This window comes from Microplitis mediator, chromosome 2, assembly GCF_029852145.1.
Source record: "Microplitis mediator isolate UGA2020A chromosome 2, iyMicMedi2.1, whole genome shotgun sequence".
Lineage (NCBI taxonomy): Eukaryota > Metazoa > Arthropoda > Insecta > Hymenoptera > Braconidae > Microplitis > Microplitis mediator.
This window is the reverse complement of record NC_079970.1, coordinates 21891741-21914539: the sequence shown is the minus strand read 5'-3', so window position 1 is coordinate 21914539 and position 22799 is coordinate 21891741. Positions and strand designations below refer to the sequence as shown.

Genomic DNA, 22799 nt, shown 5'->3' with positions numbered 1-22799 from the left:
TGTTTGTTTTTTTTTTTTACATGCTGTTTTAAGAGGATACTACGCGAAAGCGAATTTTAATTTTATGTACAAAAGCAAAAAGAATTACATATATATATTTATGTATAAATTAAAAAAGATAAGGTAATCGATATCACTGAAGAGTTCTTGTGTAATCATCCAATAAGACTGAATTATTATTTGAAATATCAATATAAAATAAGAGGAAATTGTTTTAATTATTACTGATACTTATAAGTATTGTTAAGAAAATCAGGTTAATAATGTCGGCTTTTTTAACTCGTAAATTTGTCAGTTCTGTTGGGCCATTGACTAAATATTCCCAGGCTGGATTACTGTCAGTAAGACATTTAAATTTGTTGGAGTACCAGAGCAAGGTGCTGTTAAAAGATAGTGGTGTTTCAGTACAGAATTTTACGATTGTTGATGATCTGCAAAAAACTGATAGTGCGCTTGATAAATTTCGTAAGTATTTTATTGTATTTCTACATGTTCCTGAAGTTAGCCGACGTCTAATAACTTATGGAATTTTTTTTAGAAAAAATAAATCATAAAAAAAAAATTTCAAAAAATTCCAGCTGTAGCTCTTTTAATTTTACCTGTGCATATTTTAAGTTTCAGTTTTTTTTTTGAATTAATTTGTGGAAAAAAAATCCGAAAATTACAAGCAAATTGTCTTCAAACTTCAGAATCATGTTTTTATTTATATAAATTAGTTGTATTTTAATTTTTAGATGCTAATGAGTATGTTATCAAGGCACAAGTTTTAGCTGGTGGACGAGGTAAAGGATGGTTCGATAATGGGTTTAAAGGTGGTGTACATTTAACCAAAGAGTGAGTATTAAATTTTTTAATTTTATTTAATTTATTATTTAAACTCAAGCAGCTCAGAGACAACTTTAAGATTTTTTTTATATCGCACTTTTACATTGGAATATTTTTTTTTTATGTTTTCATTAATTAAATTAAAGTATTAAATGTCGAAAAATGGAGCAGTGGCTACAAATGGCATTTCTACTCCAAGTTTTATGATTTGATAGCAAGTGTACATAAAGTACAAGACAATTCTAGAATCTCAGTTAACGGCCATATCACGATGAACAAACCGGTTCTCGTCTGATCACCGAAGTTAAGCATCATTGAGCGTGGTTAGTACTTGGATGGGTGACCGCTTGGGAACACCACGTGCTGTTAGCATCATTTTTTTTTTCTTCAATCAAAATTCAAAAATTTTTAAGTAAAAGTTATTTTTGTGTCAAGTCTTTTAAGCAGATATTTAATTTAAACAAAAAAAATATGTCCTTTTAAAAGACATCTTAAAATTGTCTCTGTGTTCCTTGGGCAGACAGTGCGCCGCACTTTTTAAAAATTTTAATTACTTTCAACTGTCAAACGCATCAAAATTTTATCAACTTACAGTTGATATCAATCGGGAGTTAAATTTAATTTAGAAAATAAATTTCAGTAAAATCTTAATGTCAATTTTAAAATTCGAATTTTCAAATTTTGTTTAACTCCTAATTGATAACAACCATAACTAATTTTTTTTAATTTTTTACATTAAGATTTTAAAAACGTAGTGCCCACTGCCTGAGAATGGCCTTAATATTAAATTTATTATTTAATTGATTATTTATTTATATATTCTTGCGGTTGATTACAGTCCGAAAGAGGTCAAAGATATTGTCAAGAAAATGTTGGGTCACAAATTAATAACAAAACAAACAACAAAGGATGGTATTCTTGTACAAAAAGTAATGATAGCTGAGTCCGTTAATATAAAAAGGGAAACATATCTCTGTATATTAATGGACAGATCGCACAATGGACCGGTACTCATTGCATCACCAGCTGGTGGTATTGACATTGAAACAGTTGCTGAAAAAAATCCCGAAGCTGTTAAAACGATACCACTTGACATTTATTATGGAATTGACGATAAAATAGCCAAGGAAGTTGCTGAATTTTTAGGGTTTAATGATGATGATATCAAACAGAAAGCGATATTTGAATTGAAAAATTTATGGAAATTATTTGTTGACATCGATGCGCTGCAAATTGAAATAAATCCATTTGTTGAGACTGAAGATAGACAAGTTGTTGCTGTTGATGCCAAAATAGCCTTTGATGATAATGCGCAATTTCGACAAAAAGATATTTTTGATATGGAAGATGTCAGTGAAAAAGATCCCAGAGAAATTGATGCGTCGAAATATAATTTGAATTATGTAAATATGGATGGAAATATTGCTTGCCTAGGTACAAACTTTTTTTTTTTAATTATTGTTTATATTATTAAGGACTCAAACAATTCCCCACTCTTTGAAAAAATTTTCAATGACTCAATTGTCATACTCGTGTTGAAATTTCATTAATTATTTAATGAAAATTAAAATCTTAAATGAAAAACAAAAATTTCACCGAGATATAGAATTTTTTTTAAAATTACTTACAGCTGTTATCAATTACGAGTTAAAAAAATTTTTTGAATTGATTTCAGCCTAAAAAATTTGAAAATTTAAAAAGTGGGCACTGTCTGAGAATAAGGAAAAATTTTTTCCAGCCATATCTATATGATAGAATTAATTAATGTTATTAAATTTGGTATCATTAAAAAAGTCTTGACTAGAATTTGTGCCTCCTCATAATTTAAACTCTTTTTAATTGACAAGTATCGATAAATAAAATTATCAGTATCATTCGAATTACATTTAAATTACGCGGGAAAAAATACCGTATTTACTTTCTTTAAATAAATTAACATTTGAATTATTCTCTCACTAAATATCACTGCATATATATAACTACTATATAAGTATATAATTAAGAGAGAGCAAAAAAAATTTAGTTCATGCCATGGCTTCTATGATCATAAAAATTAAACAAATTTAATTTGGTATCAGTAAAAAAAAATTCTTTAACGACTGATAAAAAAAAATTTAAGTGTAGATTTTTTTTAGAAACCCATAATTCGACACTTAATAGAACTAATAAGTTTGCGAGTTAATGACAAGATTTGTTTTTTTAAACTTCAGAGATAACAGAAATAAATAAAATATTTGAGAGTAAATTAGTCAGACCATATTAAAATAATATTTAAGAAGTTTGGTAGCAATTCTTGGTGATGTAGTGACTGTAGGTCGCTCGTAATTATTAATTAATCTTTTATTTTTTAAGTCAATGGCGCAGGTTTAGCCATGGCCACAATGGATATTATAAAAATGAATGGCGGAGAACCAGCAAATTTCTTAGATGTTGGCGGTGGTGTTACAGAAGATCAAGTTTTCCATGCATTCCGTATCGTAGCTGAAGGTATTTATCGATATAATTTATTTACTAACATTTTTAAAATTATTATTTAACTTTTAGATCCTAAAGCCAGAGCTATTTTTGTAAATATCTTCGGAGGGATTGTAAACTGTGCGACAATAGCTAAGGGATTGGTCGCTGCTGCCAAGCAATTGAAAATAAATAAACCAGTGGTAGTCAGATTGCAAGGAACAAATGTTTTGGAAGCAAGAAAAATTTTACAAGAGTATGGCCCGCCTTTTACGATGATCAACGACTTAGATGAAGCAGCTAAAAAAGTTGTGTCAGCTTTAAGCGCATAATTATTTTATTTTTTTTATACAAGACGATTTTGTCTTTAAAAAAAAATCAAAAAGACAATGGTGCGAACGTACAACGAAAAATAAAATAAAATGCCGTGAATGGGGTAGACAATAAGCAGTAAACTCTCCATTAATTTATAGATTAATGTTAAAGATAAAAATTTTAAAAATGACTATGGCTAAATTTTAATACTTAAATATTTGACTGTTGAATTATTATAAGGTATGTTAATATTTTATCATAAACAAATATATTTATATACAAGTGATAATACAATTTGTTAAATTAATTGCAATACTAGTTTATAAAATTTATTTTTTAAATTTTTTATTGTAAGTTTGGTTTTAATTATTTGATTTTTTTCATTTATTAATTAAATAATTTTATTATTTTTATTGTTTGTGTTGTTTTATTGTTGCGTTGATGAGTAAAAAAATTTTTGATTGACAATAACAGAAAAGTTTGTTGATTATTTTAATTTAAATACAGTAATAATAAATAAATAGATAAGTAAATGTATGATCTTATCAACTTCTCTGAAATATGATTAACAAAAGCAAACAATTATTTAAAAAAAAAATAATAATAATATATAACTTTAGTAAAAATATAAATATCTTAAATCTTTTAGTATCATATTCATAAATAATCAATAAATTAATCATCCGTTAGGTCTTTTAAAATTTCATTCGTTTCGTTTCGTTTAAATATTTGAATCTTCAACTAGCGCGTGTATGTTTTGATAAATAGCCCGGGGATAATCTTTTCTCAGGTATAAGATGCACATTCACTTTTCATTCTCTTCAAAAAACTACTATTTCAAAAGAAATATTTTCTCTATGACTCAGCTTACAATAACAAGGAGCTAAAAAATTTTTCCTCGGAAAATATTTTTTTTATCAGTTCAATGCAACAATAATTAATTTTTTTTTTTTTTTTTAATTAATTTTGTGTAAATTTAAAATAAGAATTGTAATTATTTATTTTTATTTTACCTCATATGGTAAAGAGCGAAACTCGGCCATAGTAAAAAAAGTTTTTACTCCTCAAGATTTTTTTTTTTTCGATGTATTTATAGACTTATCAATGTGTTAAATGTTTAATACAAGTTACTTTATTAGAAGACTATAACCATATACGGTTTGCAATTTAAAATGTGCTTATGAAGGTAAATGATTTCGTCAGACAAACCATAATCTGATGAATAAGTCCATGGGCCAGACCGGGTCATGTATTTACTTTTACTTTAAAAATTATAAATTAAAATTTATTAAACTAAACTATATTACAGTGAGAGAAAAAATAAATTTTAGAAATATTGTATTTCCCAAAAAAATTTTCAAAAACGTTCCGGACAACGAACTTCTGAAATTGATAGAATTTTGAACTTTTAGTTGAAAAATTTTGGAACAAAAATAATCAGAAGTGAAAAAATTTATGATCTTGAAGTTAGCAGACAATTTAAAATTTTTTTATTTTTTTTTCAACAAATCAATTACAAAAAAATAAAAAATAAAAATATGCACATGCAGAAAATTTAAAAAACTACAGGTGCAATTTTTTCTAATTTTTTTTTTTTTTAAATTTACCGTCTAAAAGAAAATCCAAAAATTATTAGACGTCTGCTAACTTCAGGATCATATCGTGATACTGAAGTTAGCAGACGTCTAATAATTTTTGGATTTTCTTTTAGACGGTAAATTTAAAAAAAAATTAAAGAATAAAAATATGCGCATGTAGAAAATTTTAAAAATTACAGGTGCAATTTTTTCAAATTTTTTTTTTTTCAACTTTACCGTCTAAAAGAAAATCCAAAAATTATTTGACGTCTGCTAACTTCAGTATCATAAAAAATTTTTAGTCAAAAAATGATCAGAAATATTTTCAAATCATTTTTTTTTTACTCATACCTGAATAATTCTAGTAAAAGTCGTAAATGTTCTTACTTCCTAATTAATTCCTTTTTTTTTTGTTCTTCAAACCCAAAAAATTGTGAAATCAAATTATTTTTGCTCAAAAAAATAAAGAACGCGCAGAAGTCTTCAGTTTCAAAAATGTTTACCCTAAAGTTCAGAATTCTCTCAATTTTTGAACATTTGCGTAAAGAACTTTTTTTCACATTAGTGCAAAAATTTGAAAATTTTATTCAAAACAATTTTCTTAATCGAAAAAATCTGAGCTCAGTTCAAAATATGCAGATCTTTTTTTTGGAGTTCCGTCAAATTATTCCTGTCAAAATTATTCTTCGTAATCAACTTAAATACATAATTAATATCAAATTGTAATTGATACATATCAGAAAAAATTTTTTTTACATGTTAATTTTTTTACCGTAGATTGTTTACTAAAACGAAATTGCTCAACAATTCAAGTCATTACTCAACAATTTATTTATATAAAAATGTTATTATTATAAAATATAAATATGATTGTTATTTTTTTTTAGAACCAAGAGATGAATAATGAATGCGCTTTGTTTTTGTAACATTGGCTCCTTCTTCATCTCGATATAAAATCTTATATTAAGTGAATTTGCGTGTGGTAGAGAAGAAAGATCGTCTGTGTATATATAGCTCGGTTTCATTCCCCTCCTATCCAATATCAATGTTTCGGGGTAAAATTGTCAAGTGCGGGGGGTGTTACAGAAGCTTTAACGTGAGCTACCAAGTACTATTCTTGGAGAACTTAACTCAGACCTGCTTTTGCCTCCGTTACGAAGACGCATGTTAAACGGTTTTTAAATATCGACGACGACAACGACCACGCCGTCATTTCTCGAGAGCTTTTTTCATTAAAACAAATCTACTTAAAGTATTAAGTGCCATTATCTTTTAATCTTCAAGCAGCTCTTGTAAAATTCTGTGATCTTTAATTAATTATTCTTCTATACTGCGGAGAAGAAATCGCGCGTGCTTTGAAATTGTGATTTTTTATATTTTTTTAAAAAGGTAATTTTTGAAATTTTTATCAGTGTAAATGTACCAGACAAAAAATTAAATAATTAAATTTTAAAAAATGCATGCACTGATTTTTGAATTCTCTAAACATGCATTTTTTTATAAAAATTTTATTTTATTATTTCAAAGTTTTAAAATTTTTCAGATGTCCGCTAACTTTATAGTCGTAATTTTTTTGTGCTCCAAAATTGTGAGTGAAATATTGACGAGTGAAAACTTACCAATAGTTTGAGATTTTTTTAGATAAAATATAGCAATATCTCAATGTATGAGTAACGAGATATATTTATGTTTTTTTTTTGCGTTCTTGCATTGCGATATGTTTATTTTTGTGATTTGTCTGCTGGCAAATTTACTTTTTTCAAATAAAACTCACGTATGCTGGTTTATGTTTGTGGGAATTTGTGTTTCCATGTGTGATTCTAGCCGCGAAATTTGTGCTCCGTTGACGTTTTTAATGCGTCAGTGAACATATTTTTATTTATTAAAAGTACAAGTAATCAAATTTTATTGATAATTCACTGTTACAAAATTTGACGTCTGGAAATTTTTTAATTCGTAAAAATTATTTGATATTACAACAAAAATTTTTGAAGCCTTCGTATTTATTTTTGAAATTTATTTTTATTGTTATTTAATTTTTTGAAGTAAATTTAAATAAATTGTCAAGAGTCCACTGCCTTCATTATCAAAGAACAAATCATCGGTGTCTTAAAGATAAAAAACTAAAGTCATTTTGATATTTTATAAATAAATAATTATCAAAAATTATCAGTTATTATTTTAGTCTGACCTTCATTCAATATCTCATTTATTTTTATAACAAAACAAAATTATTTTTACCATAAAAATTTAAAATTAAATTTTTATTTTAAATTTAAAAAAAAAATGTCATTGATATTTAAAATTTATGAAATAATTTTTACATAAAACCGGAATAGAAACAATTGTCAAAATATTTACGATATTACGAATAAATAACTGAGCCAAAATAAAATATTACCAAGAACGTGACTAAAAACGATAAGTGACAAATAAAGTAAACAGCCGATTAAAGTAAACGTCCATATCCTTAATCTTTAAACTAACAAAGTCAAAAAAAACTAAAACTTTAATAACAAACTCCAAAACTAGACTAAATTTCACCGAATATCGTCCCAGTTACTGGGTCTAAAAAAAAAAACAAATTTATTTTCTAAAAATATAATTAAATTTATTTATATTTTTCAGCTCCAGCAATTTCCCATCGGGAACTATCGCTCGGATAAAATTTATATCGAACATCCCGCCGACTAAACCCGTATTTTTAAAAAAAATATATATTTGCAATCAACAAAAACGTTTGCGCGCGCAGAATTGAAACAGGAACGCACGCAAACGCCGGGTCAGCAAAAAAACTAAATCCCAGGAGGGAATTCACTGAAAACGAAAAAAAATAAATAAACAAATAAATAAAAGGAATCTAGACTTTAAAGAATACCTTGGATGAGGAATACCTTCTGCGGCTTGTGACTCATACTGACCCACAGGCCGATATAGACAGCAGTAGCAGCATCATCATCATCATCATCATCGACTGGAGTCTTTACTATAAAAAAATAAAAAAGGAAAAAAAAAAATAAATATATACAAGTCTACAGTCTCCACTCCATTGCCCCACTACTTGGAGATCCACATAGCAATAGTTCCATCACCATACCTACCAACACCATCACCATCACCATCACCATCACCATCTCCATTTAAAAAGAATATACGTACACTAGCTAAAGGCTAGATAGCGAGAGTATAGAGTGTTGCCTCGTGTTCATACCACGCCGGCGATAAAATGAATGAGAATGATAAGTCAGTCAGGAGTGAGAACTCCAACGTGGAGGAAGACGAGAACGAAATGTTTGAGCGGGAATTAGCAGAGGATGCACAGTGGAAAAGGATACAGCAGAACACATTCACAAGATGGGCAAACAAACATTTGAAATCAATAAATAAATATATTGATGACCTGGAATGTGATCTATCTGATGGTCTGAATCTCGTAAATCTGCTAGAAGTTTTGTCACAAAAACGTCTGCCGAAACACAACAAGAGACCGAACTTTAGATCTCAAAAACTGGAAAATGTTGCTGTCGCTTTGAAATTCCTCGACGATGAAGGCATACGTATTGTTAATATCGGTAAGTTTATATGTATATATATATGTATATTTATGTTATATTATTTATCGTTAGTTATCAAGGACACCATCAAGTTTTACCAGATGATTTTTATTTAATTGCCTTTCTGTGTAATTAAATAAATAATAAAAAAAGTTTAAACCGCGTTATCGAATAGCGATACGATTAATCGATTTTGTTTTGTAACCCGGGCATACCGGAATTTAAGACTTACTATAGCTACAGTATACACAAGGACACTGATCCTTGAAATTCTTTACTCGTAACCTGTTCTATTGTTCATATTTTAAATACTCATGAATTATTAAGTTTTTTTTAAATTCAAAAAATATTTAAACTCAAGTGATTAAAATTTATTAATTGGAATTTAAAATGTGAGTAAATTTATTTGCCTGATTGTAGATAATGAATTATATAAAATTTAGAGGATTGGGAAATAAAAAAAAATCATTGGCTCAGTGGATCCTTGCTGACTGCATCCGCGCAAGAGTCGCGCGCATTTTAAACCGCGATAACTTTAAAATCTTTTGCGGACGTAAACATTCTTACATTTATTATATGTAAGTCTTATCAAATTATTATTTCGTATTTCGTAATAGCTAAATATATATATATATGTTAATGTAGATATGAGAATTATTTTTTTTTTATTTGATTTGATTTAATTCAATTTAATTTAATTTATTTATTTAGTCAAATTTTGGGCGACTTTATTTTTTTTAAGGTAGGACTGGGATGACAGGGATGTAATTTAATAATTTTGGGATAATTTGATTGTCTAGAGACAATATCGGTGATAAAATAATTTTAAAATTGCAGGCATCTAGCCAGACGTGACCTTGTAACGGTCAACAAGAACGCCCACTTTCTCTTAGCCAAAGTCTGCTCAAAAATAATGATTATAATAAACGTGATGACGATTACGATCATGATGATTGTTGTTGTCTTGATGATGCTGTCTTCGTGTTGATTATTAATTACTGTATGACTCATTGAACATAACTTGGGGACAAACAGATTAGTTTTTTTTATTCAAGTAATAGATACAGAGCTACAAAATTTTCTGATTAAATCCGGAGTAAATGCAGAGCGGATGATTTTTTATTTATTTACTCCAGAGAGGAGGTCATTTTAACGTTAAAATTACGGGTCAGAGTAAATGCGGATTGAAATAAAATCGACATAACTCCGAAATTACTCATTTGAAGAAATATTTCTTTTTACTCCATGTGATTTTTGACTCTGGAGCTCAGGGTGGAGTAAATTCGAATTCACTCCCAATTTTTTCAGTGTAAATATTTAAATTACACTTAGTACTAGCAATTTTTTGATTCTGAAATTAGTAGGCAATTAAAAATTTTCGGAGTGAACGTGGATAAAATCCGGAGTAAATGCGGAGCAGATGATTTTTTAGTTATTTAATTTCCTGAGGAGTGAAATTAACTCCAGAAAAGAGTTTAAGTTAAAGTTAAAATTATGGGTCAGAGTAGATGCGGATTGAAATTAAATCCAAATTCACTCACAATTTTTTCATGATGCTGAAGTTAGTCGACGTCTCATATTTTTTTGATATTTATCAAAATGATGGACTCAAGAAAAAAAAAAATATTTAAAAAGTTGCACTTAGAGTTTTTTTAATTTTCTATACGTGCAAATTTTTTTTTGTTTTTTCTTTTAAATGATTTGTTGAAAAAAAATTCAAAAATTGACAATTGTCTGCTAACTTCAGTATCATATTTTTTTACAGTGTAAATATTTAAATTAAAATAATGAATATGATCTTAAAATTAGTAGACAATTAACAAATTTTGGATTTTTTCCAACAATTCAATTACAAAAAAAAAAAAAATAAAAATATGCAGTAAAAAATTTTAAAAACTATATGTGCAATTTTTTAAAGTCCTTTTTTTTTACAATTTATCGTCTGAAAAAATTCAAAAAATGATTAAACGTCGGTTAACTTGAGTATCATTTTATTTTTAGTTATCTAACGTGTGAGAAAGTTAACTGTCAAGTTATAAGCCAATGAGTTTATATGCATTGTATCGTCATCGATGAGACAAACGGACACTGATGTCATCCATTATATCAGACGTTCACACACTTTTATTTATACTCTACTATTAATAATAATTTCTAATTATTATTAAAAAAATATTTAATTTAAATTCTTAATTTATTTTTTAGCTCAAATTTGTTTTTTAAATAATATAAGTCGAATTTAAAAATGTAAATTTAATCTTAATAACTTGAGTAAATTTGTGAATCGAATTACAGATGATCAATCAAATAAATCGACAACTGGTGGTTGAGTTTATTGACCGATTTCAACAGAGTTTATTTTATTATTTGCATTTTATCTCAAGAGTATTTTAAAACTCTATATGATAGTCTTGTGTACATGCATAATAAAATACTTCTTAACACGGTGGTCGATTAATAAAATAACATTCAAGTGCCTCTTGATCCTCTTATAAATTTTTTTTATTTTTATTCACATTATTTTACAATTTATAGAGCATCCATTGAGGGTCATTTTTAAAAATTACTTCATGCTACGATGATCGCAAACTAGTTCCTTACATTAAACAAAAGCTAATATTGTATTACACTCAACAATAGTGTAGATAATATCAGTTGTCAATAAAATATTACCATTACATATTTTTTAAATGAGTGTGAATGTGACCGACAATTGGAAATTTTATAATAAATAAATAAAATGTAAGATGACACTCGAGTCAGCCGACGTCTGATAATTTTTAAACTTTTTTTTTAACGATAAATTATAAAAAAAAAATATTTTAAAAAATTGCACCTGTAGCTTTTTAAATTTCCTACACATGCATATTTTTAGTTTTTTTTTTTTTGCAATTGATTTGTTGAAAAAAAAAAATCCGAAAATTGTTAATTGTCTTCTGGCTTCAGTGTCATAGATGACACTCGAGTCAGCCGACGTCTGATAATTTTTCAACGTTTTTTTTTAACGATAAATTATAAAAAAAAAAATATTTGAAAAAATTGCACCTGTAGTTTTTTAAATTTCCTAGATGTGCATATTTTTAGTTTTTTTTTTGCCATTTATTTGTTGAAAAAAAAAATCCGAAAATTGTTAATTGTCTTCTGGCTTTAGTGTCATAGATGACACTCGAGTCAGCCGACGTCTGATAATTTTTAAACTTTTTTTTTAACGATAAATTATAAAAAAAAAAATATATGAAAAAATTGCACCTGTAGCTTTCGAAATTTTCTACACATGCATATTTTTAGTTTTTTTTTTGCAATTGATTTGTTGAAAAAAAAAATCCAAAAATTGTTAATTTTCTGGTAACGTCAGGATAATTTTTTTGAAAGTCAATTAATTTTGTAAAAAAATTTTTAAGTAATTAGTGGTTTATATTTTAAAATTACAAAGACGTTAGTGCGTGGAACGTAAAAATAAATAAAGAAGTTGATAATAAAAAAAACTATTTAAATTGGGTGTGACAGGCAACTGGGCATGTAAATTTATGATTTATTAATTGGAGCAATAGCTCCTACGGCTTTCATTTTAAAATATAATGACACAAGTCTCTTTAATTATTATTTTTTTATCACCGATAAATATAAATGTACCAATTCTTCATACTCATATCTACATAATTAAAAGTAGAACATTTAATTTGTTTATCAAAGTTTTAAAATATGATAAACTAATTTATGTAACTTGTTTACATAAAATTAAAATTACATTTATTTTTAAAATTTAATATTTTAATTCTTTGGTACATCGGCATTAAATTTGTGATAATTATTTCAACTTTAAGTCGATATAAAAAAAATACATGCGATTGATTTATCAACTGGTATTGAGTAGAAAAAAAAACTCGTGATAATATTAATGAATAGATGTGTCAGTTACGTTTAAGAAGTTTATGACGTCATCGGTTGGTAATTGCTTAAAATAACTGGTATGAATCGCTTGGGCACTCTCGTCTTCTTTCTGAAACTCGTTAGAGTTCTCTATCTTTTTTTATCTTCTCTCTTTCTCATACAACTAAAAATCCACCTGTAGCTCTTACAATACTCGGGTATGATCTCTCAGATTTTAAATCTTCCAATAAAAATAAAACTGTTACGTCTCTTATCGCTTTGAACGCACTACTTATTTACATCAATCGGCCGCCAAGTGATTTATATCAGGTGTTTACTCTAATTAATTAGTACTCAAATTTTTTAAATTTATATTTTATACTGGAGCGATATCAATTTTTAGTTTTATTTTTTTGATAGTAGTATTTTAGTCTGATGTAAAATGAGGATATCGGCCTGATTTTAAAAAATATATATAAATAATATATATATGTATTCAGTCATTGAGTCATTGATCTTGAAATATTCAAATGTTTTTAGTTTAATTGTATGATTCAGAGATTAAATGTGAGTCGAAGACACGTGTATATATTTAATTCTATTTCCACATCAGTTTTACTGTCATACTTTTATGTACACCCACGTACTTTTGTATTTTTATATTATGTTTCTAAGAATATATAAAGGAATACTATACTGACATATATCAGATAGTATGACTAATAATAATAAAAAAATAATATTAATTACATTAAAAAATTAAATTTTAATAATTAATTGATTAGAAGTATCATTTTTGACTACTGCTCTATTTTTGAACATTATACTTTACACATTTTATTTAAATTTTTAAAATGTCCAAAACTTATGATACTGAAGTTAGCCGACGTCTAATAACTTTTGGACTTTTTTTAAAATAATGAATTATAAAAAAAAAAATACTTGAAAAAATTGCACCTATAATTTTTTTGATTTTCGACATGTGCATTTTTTTAGTTTTTTTTTTTTTTTTAATTAAACCGTTGAAAAAAAAACCCGAAAATTATCAATTGTCTGTTAACTTCAGGATCATCAAAACTTACGAATGTAAATGTAGCAGACATACGAAAATTTTTAAATTACATTCAAAAAAATTAAATAATTGAATTTATAAACTTTTTAAAAAATGCATCTACTGAATTTTGAAATGTCTAGACATGCATTTTTTTATTTTTATTTTAGAAACATTTTAATTTATTATTTCAAAAATTTCAAAAATTGTCAGATGTCTGCTAACTTTACTATCATCCAAAACTTGCCAAAAACTTTACCTCTAATGAGTGTCAATGTAGCTGTCAATTTAAAAATTTTTGAATAAATAAATAAAATGTAGGGTAAGAGCACCTGTACCCAGCCCCAAACCAATTGCCAGCCACCTCATGTTAAATATCTATATATATTTTGAGCCAATCTTAAAGTATATGACCGGCTACTGATTAGGGGTTGGGTACTGGTGCTCTTACCCTAATTAGACTAAAAATTAAAAAATACGTCTTTAGATAAATGAAAAATCAGTACGCGCATTTTTTTAAATTTCATTATTTTAATTAATTAATTTATTTATTCAAAATTTATAAATTGTCGCATGCCTGACATTCACTCATTTACTTATACCCTATATTTTAATTAATTAAAAAATTAAATTAATAAAACTGTAGTAAAAAATTTTATAATTAAAATTCACGTTTTAAGTATCTGAATTTATATAAAATTCTTGTATATTTAAACGCGATTCAAACGAGTACAATTCATAGTATACATAAATATCTATATATACATATATATTTTTTATATTGCAGACTCATCAGACATCGTTGACTGTAAGCTTAAACTGATACTTGGATTAATATGGACCCTAATTCTCCACTATTCAATTTCAATGCCCATGTGGGATTACGACGACACAGAGGAAGCACAGAAAGGCGCGACTCCCAAACAGAGATTGATGCACTGGATCCAAGCAAAATTACCTGAACTACCAATAAATAACTTTACATCTGACTGGAATGATGGCAGAGCCGTTGGTGCACTTGTTGATGCAGTCGCACCAGGTTTGTGTCCGGACTGGCCTGACTGGAACCCCAAGGATGCCGTACAAAACGCCTCCGAGGCAATGAGTCTCGCTGATGACTGGCTCAACATACCACAGGTTCATTATTTTTATTTTTTAAACTATTATTTATATTACACATAACATGCGGGTGAGTCATGATCATAACTATCAACTAGGAAGTCATTAAATTTTTTTTTACCTCCTAGCTTATAAGTCCTGAGGAAATGGTCAATCCAAATGTTGATGAGCTGTCAATGATGACTTATTTATCGCAGTACCCTAATGCTAAATTGAAAACCGGCGCACCTTTACGTGCGCGTACTAATCCCAACAGGTAAATTATTTTTTTTTACCCAAAATAATTGTCTATTATTATTAATTTTAAATAAATTAATTATCAGTTACTAGTAATAGATTAAAAAAATAAATATTTAAGTAATTAATAATAATTTATTTCATTTTTTTGGTCGCAGCGTTCCTCCGCCCCGGTAAGTCGGGATGCGAAAGTATTTATTTTGTTAATTATTGATTTACGCATTAATCATTGCCGTAGTGACATTCATACATAAACAACAACAAAAATATATAAATATAATTCATAATTAAAGGGAAATATTACGCCTTCATTCTAATAAATATTAATGTTTGAATATATATCTAACTCGACGAACGTATGATAATAATTTTTAAAAATTAATAAATTAAGTTTTAGTTTTACTTTAATAAAATTAGCTGGTGTGCAAGCGTGTGGTAATTATAATTATTAAAAACAACGGATTGTTTAACGCTTGTAACCGACTGGCAATATTAATGCGGATTTTTTTTAGTGTGGACGAAGGAATAGTAACTTAATTACTCCAATAAATAATAATTATTTAAATATCTTATATTTTTTTTCTACAATAATATTTTAGAGTACGCGCCTACGGACCGGGTATCGAACCTAAGGGACCGATAGTCAATGCGCCAGCAAATTTCACCGTCGAAACATTTTCAGCTGGCAAAGGCGACGTTGAAGTAACGGTCGATGACGCTAAGGGACATAAATTACCAGTGGACATCCGTTTTAATAACGACAGGAATCTTACGTACTCTGTGTCGTATACTCCTAAGAGCGAGGGACCTCACAAGGTCCGAGTTCTCTACGGCGGTCGTGAAATTCCAAAAAGTCCTTACACTGTTGCGGTCGAAGGAGTTCCAGGTGACCCGAGTAAAGTAACTGCCAGTGGTCCGGGTCTGCAACCCGACGGTGTCGTAGTAAATCGGCCAACGTATTTTGATATTTTTACAAAAGATGCTGGTCGTGGAGTACCGGAAGTTATCATTCTTGATCCCCAGGTTAAACATAATATTAAACTGATTATATATTTTTATAATTGTAAATTAATAATAATTTTTTTTTTTGTAGAGTTCTAAAACAACTGTACCAGTTAAATTACGTCAAACATCACCCGACGTTTGGAGATGCGAGTACGTGTCACCAGTAACTGGTTTGCATTCAGTAAATGTATTTTTCGCTGGTAAATTAATACCAAAAAGTCCTATGGGAGTTAACGTTGCGCCGCTATCAGATGCTAAAAAATGCCGCGCTTATGGCCGTGGCCTGCTACCAAATGGTGTTCGAGTTAAAGATATAGCAGACTTTGTTATCATAACCAAGGATGCGGGTGAAGGCATACCAGAAGCCCGTTGTATTGGTCCAGGAGGTGTAAATTTACCCATAACAATAAATAAAATTGATGATAACAATTACAAGTGTCATTATCTGCCGATAAAAGAAGGCAGACATGTCGTGATGATAACATACGGCGGTAAAGAAATACCCAAGTCACCATTTGAAGTAAATGTTGGTCCTTATAAAGAATCATCAATACGCGTATTTGGTCCTGGATTACACGGGGGTATGGTCAATCATCCCGCTAGATTTACCGTTGATACAAATGGGGAAACCGGAGCGTTAGGATTTTCAATAGAGGGACCGTCGAAAGCTAAAATTGATTGCCATGACAATGGCGATGGAACTGCAGACGTGACTTATTTACCAACAGCACCAGGACCATACGCTGTCCACATACTTTGTGACAATGAGGACATTCCAAAGAGTCCGTACATCGCAACAATCCAACCTGAAGCGGATTTCCATCCGGATAAAGTTGAAGTCCACGGTCCGGGTATTCAACCTGAAGGCGTAGCACGTGATAAGCCCACGCATTTTATCGTCGACGCCAAAAAAGCTGGACAAGCTCCACTGGACGTTACTATTCAAGATGCACTGGGACGTGATGTGCCAGTTAAGCTGGAAAATAAACACGACGGTACTGTACAAGCGCACTATGCACCGACATCTGGCTCTCAGCACATAATCATGGTAAATAATAATAATTATCTATGCATTGTATTTGAAATTTTTATGATTTATTGACATTTTATTGTCTGTTCAGGTAAATTATGGAGGCGTTGCTACGAAAAAATCGCCGTATCGCGTCAAAGTCGCGTCACCGTTAAATCCTGCGATGGTTGCGGCATTCGGTCCTGGTTTAGAAAAAGGAATAAAATCAAATACTCCGACACATTTCAATATCGATTGCCGCGAAGCTGGTAACGGTGATTTAGACGTTACTATGAAGAGTCCTGAGGGTCATGACCTACCGATTTCACTGACTGACAATGAAGATGGAACCTACACAGTTGATTATGTCGCTCCTCAGCCTGGTACATACACCGTTAATCTTAATTACGGTGGTCTAAAAGTACCTCAGTGTCCTATCAAGGTCAATGTACAGCCTCATGTTGACGTGTCGAAAATAAAAGTTGAAGGACTTGAACCAAGTGAGTATTTAAACAAAACTCTGTTCATTAGTTGTGTCGCCGGTGATTATTTAGACTGCGATAATTGGGAGAGACGTGGGTTTTAAAATCGTAAATTGTTGTAATTTATAGATCTTAGGATTTCGCGGGTTTATTAGTCACCAAGTTATACCCGGAAGTAATTAACAAATGATTTATTGCTTTAAACTAAAGTATATTTTATATACTTTTGAGTAATACAATATTTTAAAGTTCAGGATATGAACAAGGATAATACTAACATGTACCGCGTGTTATTGAGCTGGTAACGAGCCAGTACTAAAATAATTCAAGGTGATTTATGATAGATTTTCACGCGACTTTTTAATTTTCACAAGTCATAATATCGGTGTAATTTATTATTATTGTTACTACTATTATAATAATTGTTTTATTATTTAAGCCTGAATTACTTTTGTCATATATTTTTAGATGGTTAAGTAATGGCATAATTTACGTGTTAATGGACGTAATAATAATTGTAATGAATGAAATTTATATAATTATTATGATGATGAACCAAAATGAGATTTAATAAATTTAGGTCGCGAATTGTCCCGGTTTACGATTAGCTCGTCTTTCCTGTATACCCTCGGCCGATGTTTATTTTCAGATCTCACAAATTCCTCGGTACGATTACGTAGCCTTTGGCTTAATCTAAAAATATTATAATTTACATTTAACTTGACAAAATTTATCTTTAAAATTTAAAGAATCTACGCGATATTTAAATTATGAAAAATTTTTTTTTTTAAATTACAAAACAGCAAACAAATTTTTTTTAGCTTTTGAATAATTGTTTGGATTTTTTGATAATAGATGATTAGATTTTTTTTTATTGGTACTGATTTTTATATTAATTTCACTAACACACGAGGAATATTTTTTTTTGTGTGGCAAAATTTAAAAATTCGAATTTTTTTATAAAAAATGAATTGCTACAATAAAATAAAAATATTTTCTCGTGTAAATTTAATAGTACTGACGTACACATTATCGGAGGTGCACAAGCCAAAAAAAATTGACTTAAAGATTAAAATTAATTATTGATTATTAATTATAATTAATTAATAAATAATTGCTTGCGCGCCACCGTTGTAAATAAATCCAAACAGCTAGTTTGCCCCAAATGACGCTTCCCGTCAATAATTTATGCGCAAAATCAAAAATTTACGCTACTTATCACTTGTTAATAATTGATGATGATAATAATTAATTAATAAATTAATAAACATAAAATAGACTAGCAATAATTAACGCTAATTAAAATTGAGAAAAATAAAACAATACAATATACAGCAAAAGCAAACAAAAACGAAACTTATAGCGGCACCAGTCAACAGTCTCCAGCAATTCCGCGTGATAACCCAGGAGGCTGGCAAGGCGGCTGATTTTCAAGTTGTTATAACAACTCCGTCGGGTAATAGAGTCAAGGCCCATATTATTCCTGCTCACGACGGCTACTTGGTTAATTTTACGCCCACTGAACTCGGTGAATACCTGTTGGGAATAAGTTTTGGCGGCGAAGCAATAACATCATCACCTTACCGTTTAAATTGCGTTCACGGCAGCGATCCATCCAAGGTCCGTGCATCTGGACCGGGTCTTCATCAGGGTCTAGTCTCCAGGCCAGCAGAGTTTGTCATTGACACACGCGGTGCCGGACAAGGCGGCCTCGGTGTCACTGTGGAGGGGCCTTGCGAGGCCGCGATTAATTGCCGGGACAATGGCGATGGCACTTGTTCGGTTGCCTATTTACCAACCGAACCCGGCGATTACATCATCAATATCACATTCAATGATCGTCATATACCTGGGTCACCGTTTCAAGCCATCATCGCACCAGAGCCGGATCTCTCCAAGATCAAGGTCACCGGAAATGGCATTAAGCCTCATGGTTAGGAGCCGCGTGGAACGTTTGCTGCTCGATTAAAATGCATGATTATTTATCTTAACATTTTTTTTTATTTACTTACATATATTTTTATTTATTGAACCCAACCCCTCCCACCCGCTTTATTCACTACCCCATTTTTTTTACATACATTTTTTATATTTTATTTTTAATTACAATTAAAAAGTAATCACGTGTGTGCAGCTTGTATTTTTTTTATAATAGTGATTATTGATTAATTAATAAGTTACATAAAATTTATAATGTTTGGCGTTGCTATATAAATAGTGTAGTATATTAGATTTATTATTATATTTATTGCAATAAATATATATGTAATTTTTTTTAAATTTATAATTACAGGCTTGAGTGTTAATACACCGACGGAATTCACTATTGACACACGAGCGATACCCAAGACACCTGGTGATGATAATAAATTGTCGTGTCTTGTTACCAATCCAAGCGGGGGTAAAATGGAAAAAATAATTACCCCGCAAAATGACGGCACTTATCGCGTTAGCTATACACCTTTTGAAGAGGGTCGTCATACTATTGATATTCTTTACGACAACGTTCCTGTTCCTGGATCACCATTCTCAGTAAATGTTAAAAGAGTTTGCGACCCACGTAAATGCAAAGCGTATGGACCGGGATTAGAAAAAGGATTTGTTAATAAATCAAATCGTTTTACTGTTGAAACAAGTGGTAATTGTTTATTTGTTGTATAAATAAATCATTACTGTAAAAAATTAGCGGAGTAAATCCGGAGCGAATTACTGTTTATTTATTTCATCTCCTCGGAGTAAAATTCACTCCGAAGAGTTCAATTTAAAATTAAAACTCCGAATCGGAGTGAATGCGAATTTAAATAAAATCCAGATCACTCCGGTGAAAAAACAAACTCCTGGAGTGATTTTTTTACTCCGGAATTCCGAGTGAATTTGGGTTTAAATAAAATCCGAATTTACTCCCAATTTTTTTACAGTGCGTTTGTAAATTAAATTATTGAATTTAATTATCGTATTGTAGATGCAGGAAATGGAGGACTGGGTTTAGCTATCGAAGGACCAAGTGAAGCAATCATGACTTGCACGGATAATTACGATGGGTCTTGTAGTGTCGAGTATGTGCCAACAGAACCTGGTGAATATGACGTAGCTATAAAATTCGGGGAGGTACATATACCTGGATCGCCATTCAAAGTCCAAGTAGAAAATGGTATTGATGCAAAAGATGTGACCGCTTATGGTCCTGGACTGGAACCCGAGATGATACGCGAAGGCATTCCAGCGCAATTTGTTGTGGACACCAGTAAATGTGACCCTGCACAGCTGGATATTAAACTGAAGACAGACAAAGGTCAGATGCAGAAACCAGACATTAAGCATCGCGGCGATGGTGTTTATGAAGTGACTTATCAACCACCTGCTGCCGGTAGTAATATACAAGTCGGTGTACTTTATGGTGATCAAGATATACCTAAAAGTCCGTTTTCATTCAAAGTTAATCCAACTGTTGAACCCAATAAAGTTGTTCTGTCTGGACCGGGAGTCGCATCAGCATGCACGGCCTCTTTTCCTGTTGACTTTGTCGTTGATACTTCGAAAGCCGGATACGGGGATCTTGAAGTTCAAGTACTTGGACCAGATCAAGTACCGCGTAAAGTTAGTATTCAAAATATCGGTGATGGTAAATACAAAGCGACTTATTTGCCTGATGACTGCGGTCGTTATAAAGTAAATGTTAAATATGGCGGTAAAGAAGTACCCGGAAGTCCGGTTAATGTTCAAAGTGTGTCAACTGGTAAAGCTGATAAGTGTAAAATAAAAGAGGGCATTCAACAAACTTTGGCACAAGGCGAAGAATACTGTATCAGTGTGGACACTGAAAATGCTGGCCGTGGTGCTGTTACATGTCGCATACGTTCAACTTCCGGAAGGTATGTTACATATTTTATTCTCAATAATAAATTTATACTGATTTATATTTTTAAATAAATTTATTAACATGAACACTGAAAAATATTAATATATGTTAAATGTGTAAATTATAATTAATTGGAATGGAGAAAAATTTTCTAGAACTTTGAGTTTATTTCTGTTATTCGAAGCTCATTTATCTTTCTCTCGTTTCCGCTTAATAACTTCCTGTATCCACAAATGAACTCACACGTTCATCTTCTTATTGGAGAATAAATATATATATATATATATTTGTATATATTCACCTAAATATTAATAATTGCATGACACATGTCATTAATTACAAGCAACGACAAATTAATTTCTAAATAAAAAATATAAATCATTTTTTAAATGCATTCATAATTTTACACAGAAAAAAAATAATTTTGTAAAATGAATACTTTCTTGAGTAATAAATCGGTATAAATTATGGGGTTATTAATTTTATATCTGATTTGAAGATTAATTTTTTTGACAGAAGAAAATCGAAATTTATTTACACAATTTCGATAAAAAAGATCAGCATGTTTCGAACTGAAAGATTTCTTCGCTTAGGAAAATTATTTTTAATGAAATCTTAAAATTTTTCCCCCAAAAATATATCAGACAATTTTTAGTATCATGATTTCGTGTGGTAAAAATATTAAAATTATTCTAAAAGTTTTTTTTTTCAGTGAAATAATTATTAATCAACGGTAATTAGTACACTGTGAAAATTTTTTGGAGTAAACGTGTATTAAATCCGGAGTAAATGTGGAGCGAGTGACTGGTTATTTATTTAATTCTCTCGGAGTGAAATTTACTCTGGGGAGTTTATTTTAATGTCAAAACTCCGAATCAGAGTAAATGCGGATTTTAATAAAATCCAGTTCACTTCAAAATCACTCCGCTGGAAAGACAAACTCCAAATTTACTCCGTATGCGGAGTGATTTTTTTACTCCAAAACTCTGAGTGAGGGAGTAAATTTGGATGTCAATAAAATCCGTAATCTTCTAATTTACTCCCGATTTTTTATGGTTTAAATCCGGAGTAAATGCAGAGCGGGTGACTGTTTATTTATTTAATTCCCTGGAGTGAAATTTACTCCGGGGAATTTATTTTAGTATCAAAACGAATCGAAGTGAATGCGGATTTAAATAAAATCCAGACCACTCCGAATTACTTTGTAGCAGAGTGATTTTTTTACTCCGGAACTCCGAATAAAGGAGTAAATTTGGATTTAAATAAAATCTGTAATCACTCCAAATTCAGCCCCGATTTTTTATGGTTCAAATCCGGAGTAAATGCGGAGCGGATGACTGTTTATTTATTTAATTCCCTGGAGTGAAATTTACTCTGGAGAATTTATTTTAGTATCAAAACTCCGAATCGAAATGAATGCGGATTCAAATAAAATCCAGACC

The 22799-nt window shown here is 29.9% G+C and overlaps 2 protein-coding genes and 1 non-coding gene across 5 annotated transcripts in view; all 3 read left to right on the top strand.

The window, feature by feature from the left end:
- Positions 1 to 40: 40 nt before the first annotated feature.
- LOC130663570 (succinate--CoA ligase [GDP-forming] subunit beta, mitochondrial) lies at positions 41 to 3664 on the top strand. The gene is made up of 5 exons (XM_057462863.1): positions 41 to 465; positions 735 to 834; positions 1664 to 2259; positions 3178 to 3312; positions 3370 to 3664. Exons 1-5 carry the CDS (start codon positions 264 to 266, stop codon positions 3609 to 3611), a joined length of 1275 nt encoding a protein of 424 aa, XP_057318846.1. The 5' UTR covers positions 41 to 263; the 3' UTR covers positions 3612 to 3664.
- Positions 1079 to 1197, top strand: LOC130664341 (5S ribosomal RNA). The gene has a single exon (XR_008989379.1). It is a non-coding gene; the product is annotated as a 5S ribosomal RNA (ribosomal RNA).
- Positions 3665 to 8397: 4733 nt separating the features above from the next.
- Positions 8398 to 22799, top strand: part of LOC130663566 (filamin-A) — a 31644-nt gene continuing 17242 nt past the window's right edge. The window contains exons 1-10 of one of the 3 annotated variants that reach the window (XM_057462852.1): positions 8398 to 8743; positions 14434 to 14783; positions 14894 to 15021; positions 15161 to 15175; positions 15602 to 16025; positions 16096 to 17055; positions 17129 to 17516; positions 18862 to 19431; positions 19792 to 20136; positions 20461 to 21370. In XM_057462852.1, coding sequence (XP_057318835.1) covers positions 8398 to 8743; positions 14434 to 14783; positions 14894 to 15021; positions 15161 to 15175; positions 15602 to 16025; positions 16096 to 17055; positions 17129 to 17516; positions 18862 to 19431; positions 19792 to 20136; positions 20461 to 21370 — 4436 coding nt within the window. The remainder of the gene's footprint in view (positions 8744 to 14433; positions 14784 to 14893; positions 15022 to 15160; positions 15176 to 15601; positions 16026 to 16095; positions 17056 to 17128; positions 17517 to 18861; positions 19432 to 19791; positions 20137 to 20460; positions 21371 to 22799) is intronic. The other 2 variants (XM_057462853.1, XM_057462854.1) reach the window with 2 other exon arrangements.

What these genes read in the sequence shown, in the direction of transcription:
- LOC130663570 (XM_057462863.1), top strand. Translation starts at nt 264, where the DNA reads ATGTCGGCTTTTTTAACTCGTAAATTTGTCAGTTCTGTTGGGCCATTG. An exon ending in TGGAAATATTGCTTGCCTAG is followed by an intron (nt 2,260 to 3,177) that starts GTACAAACTTTT and finishes TTATTTTTTAAG; the next exon opens with TCAATGGCGCAGGTTTAGCC. An exon ending in ATTCCGTATCGTAGCTGAAG is followed by an intron (nt 3,313 to 3,369) that starts GTATTTATCGAT and finishes TTTAACTTTTAG; the next exon opens with ATCCTAAAGCCAGAGCTATT.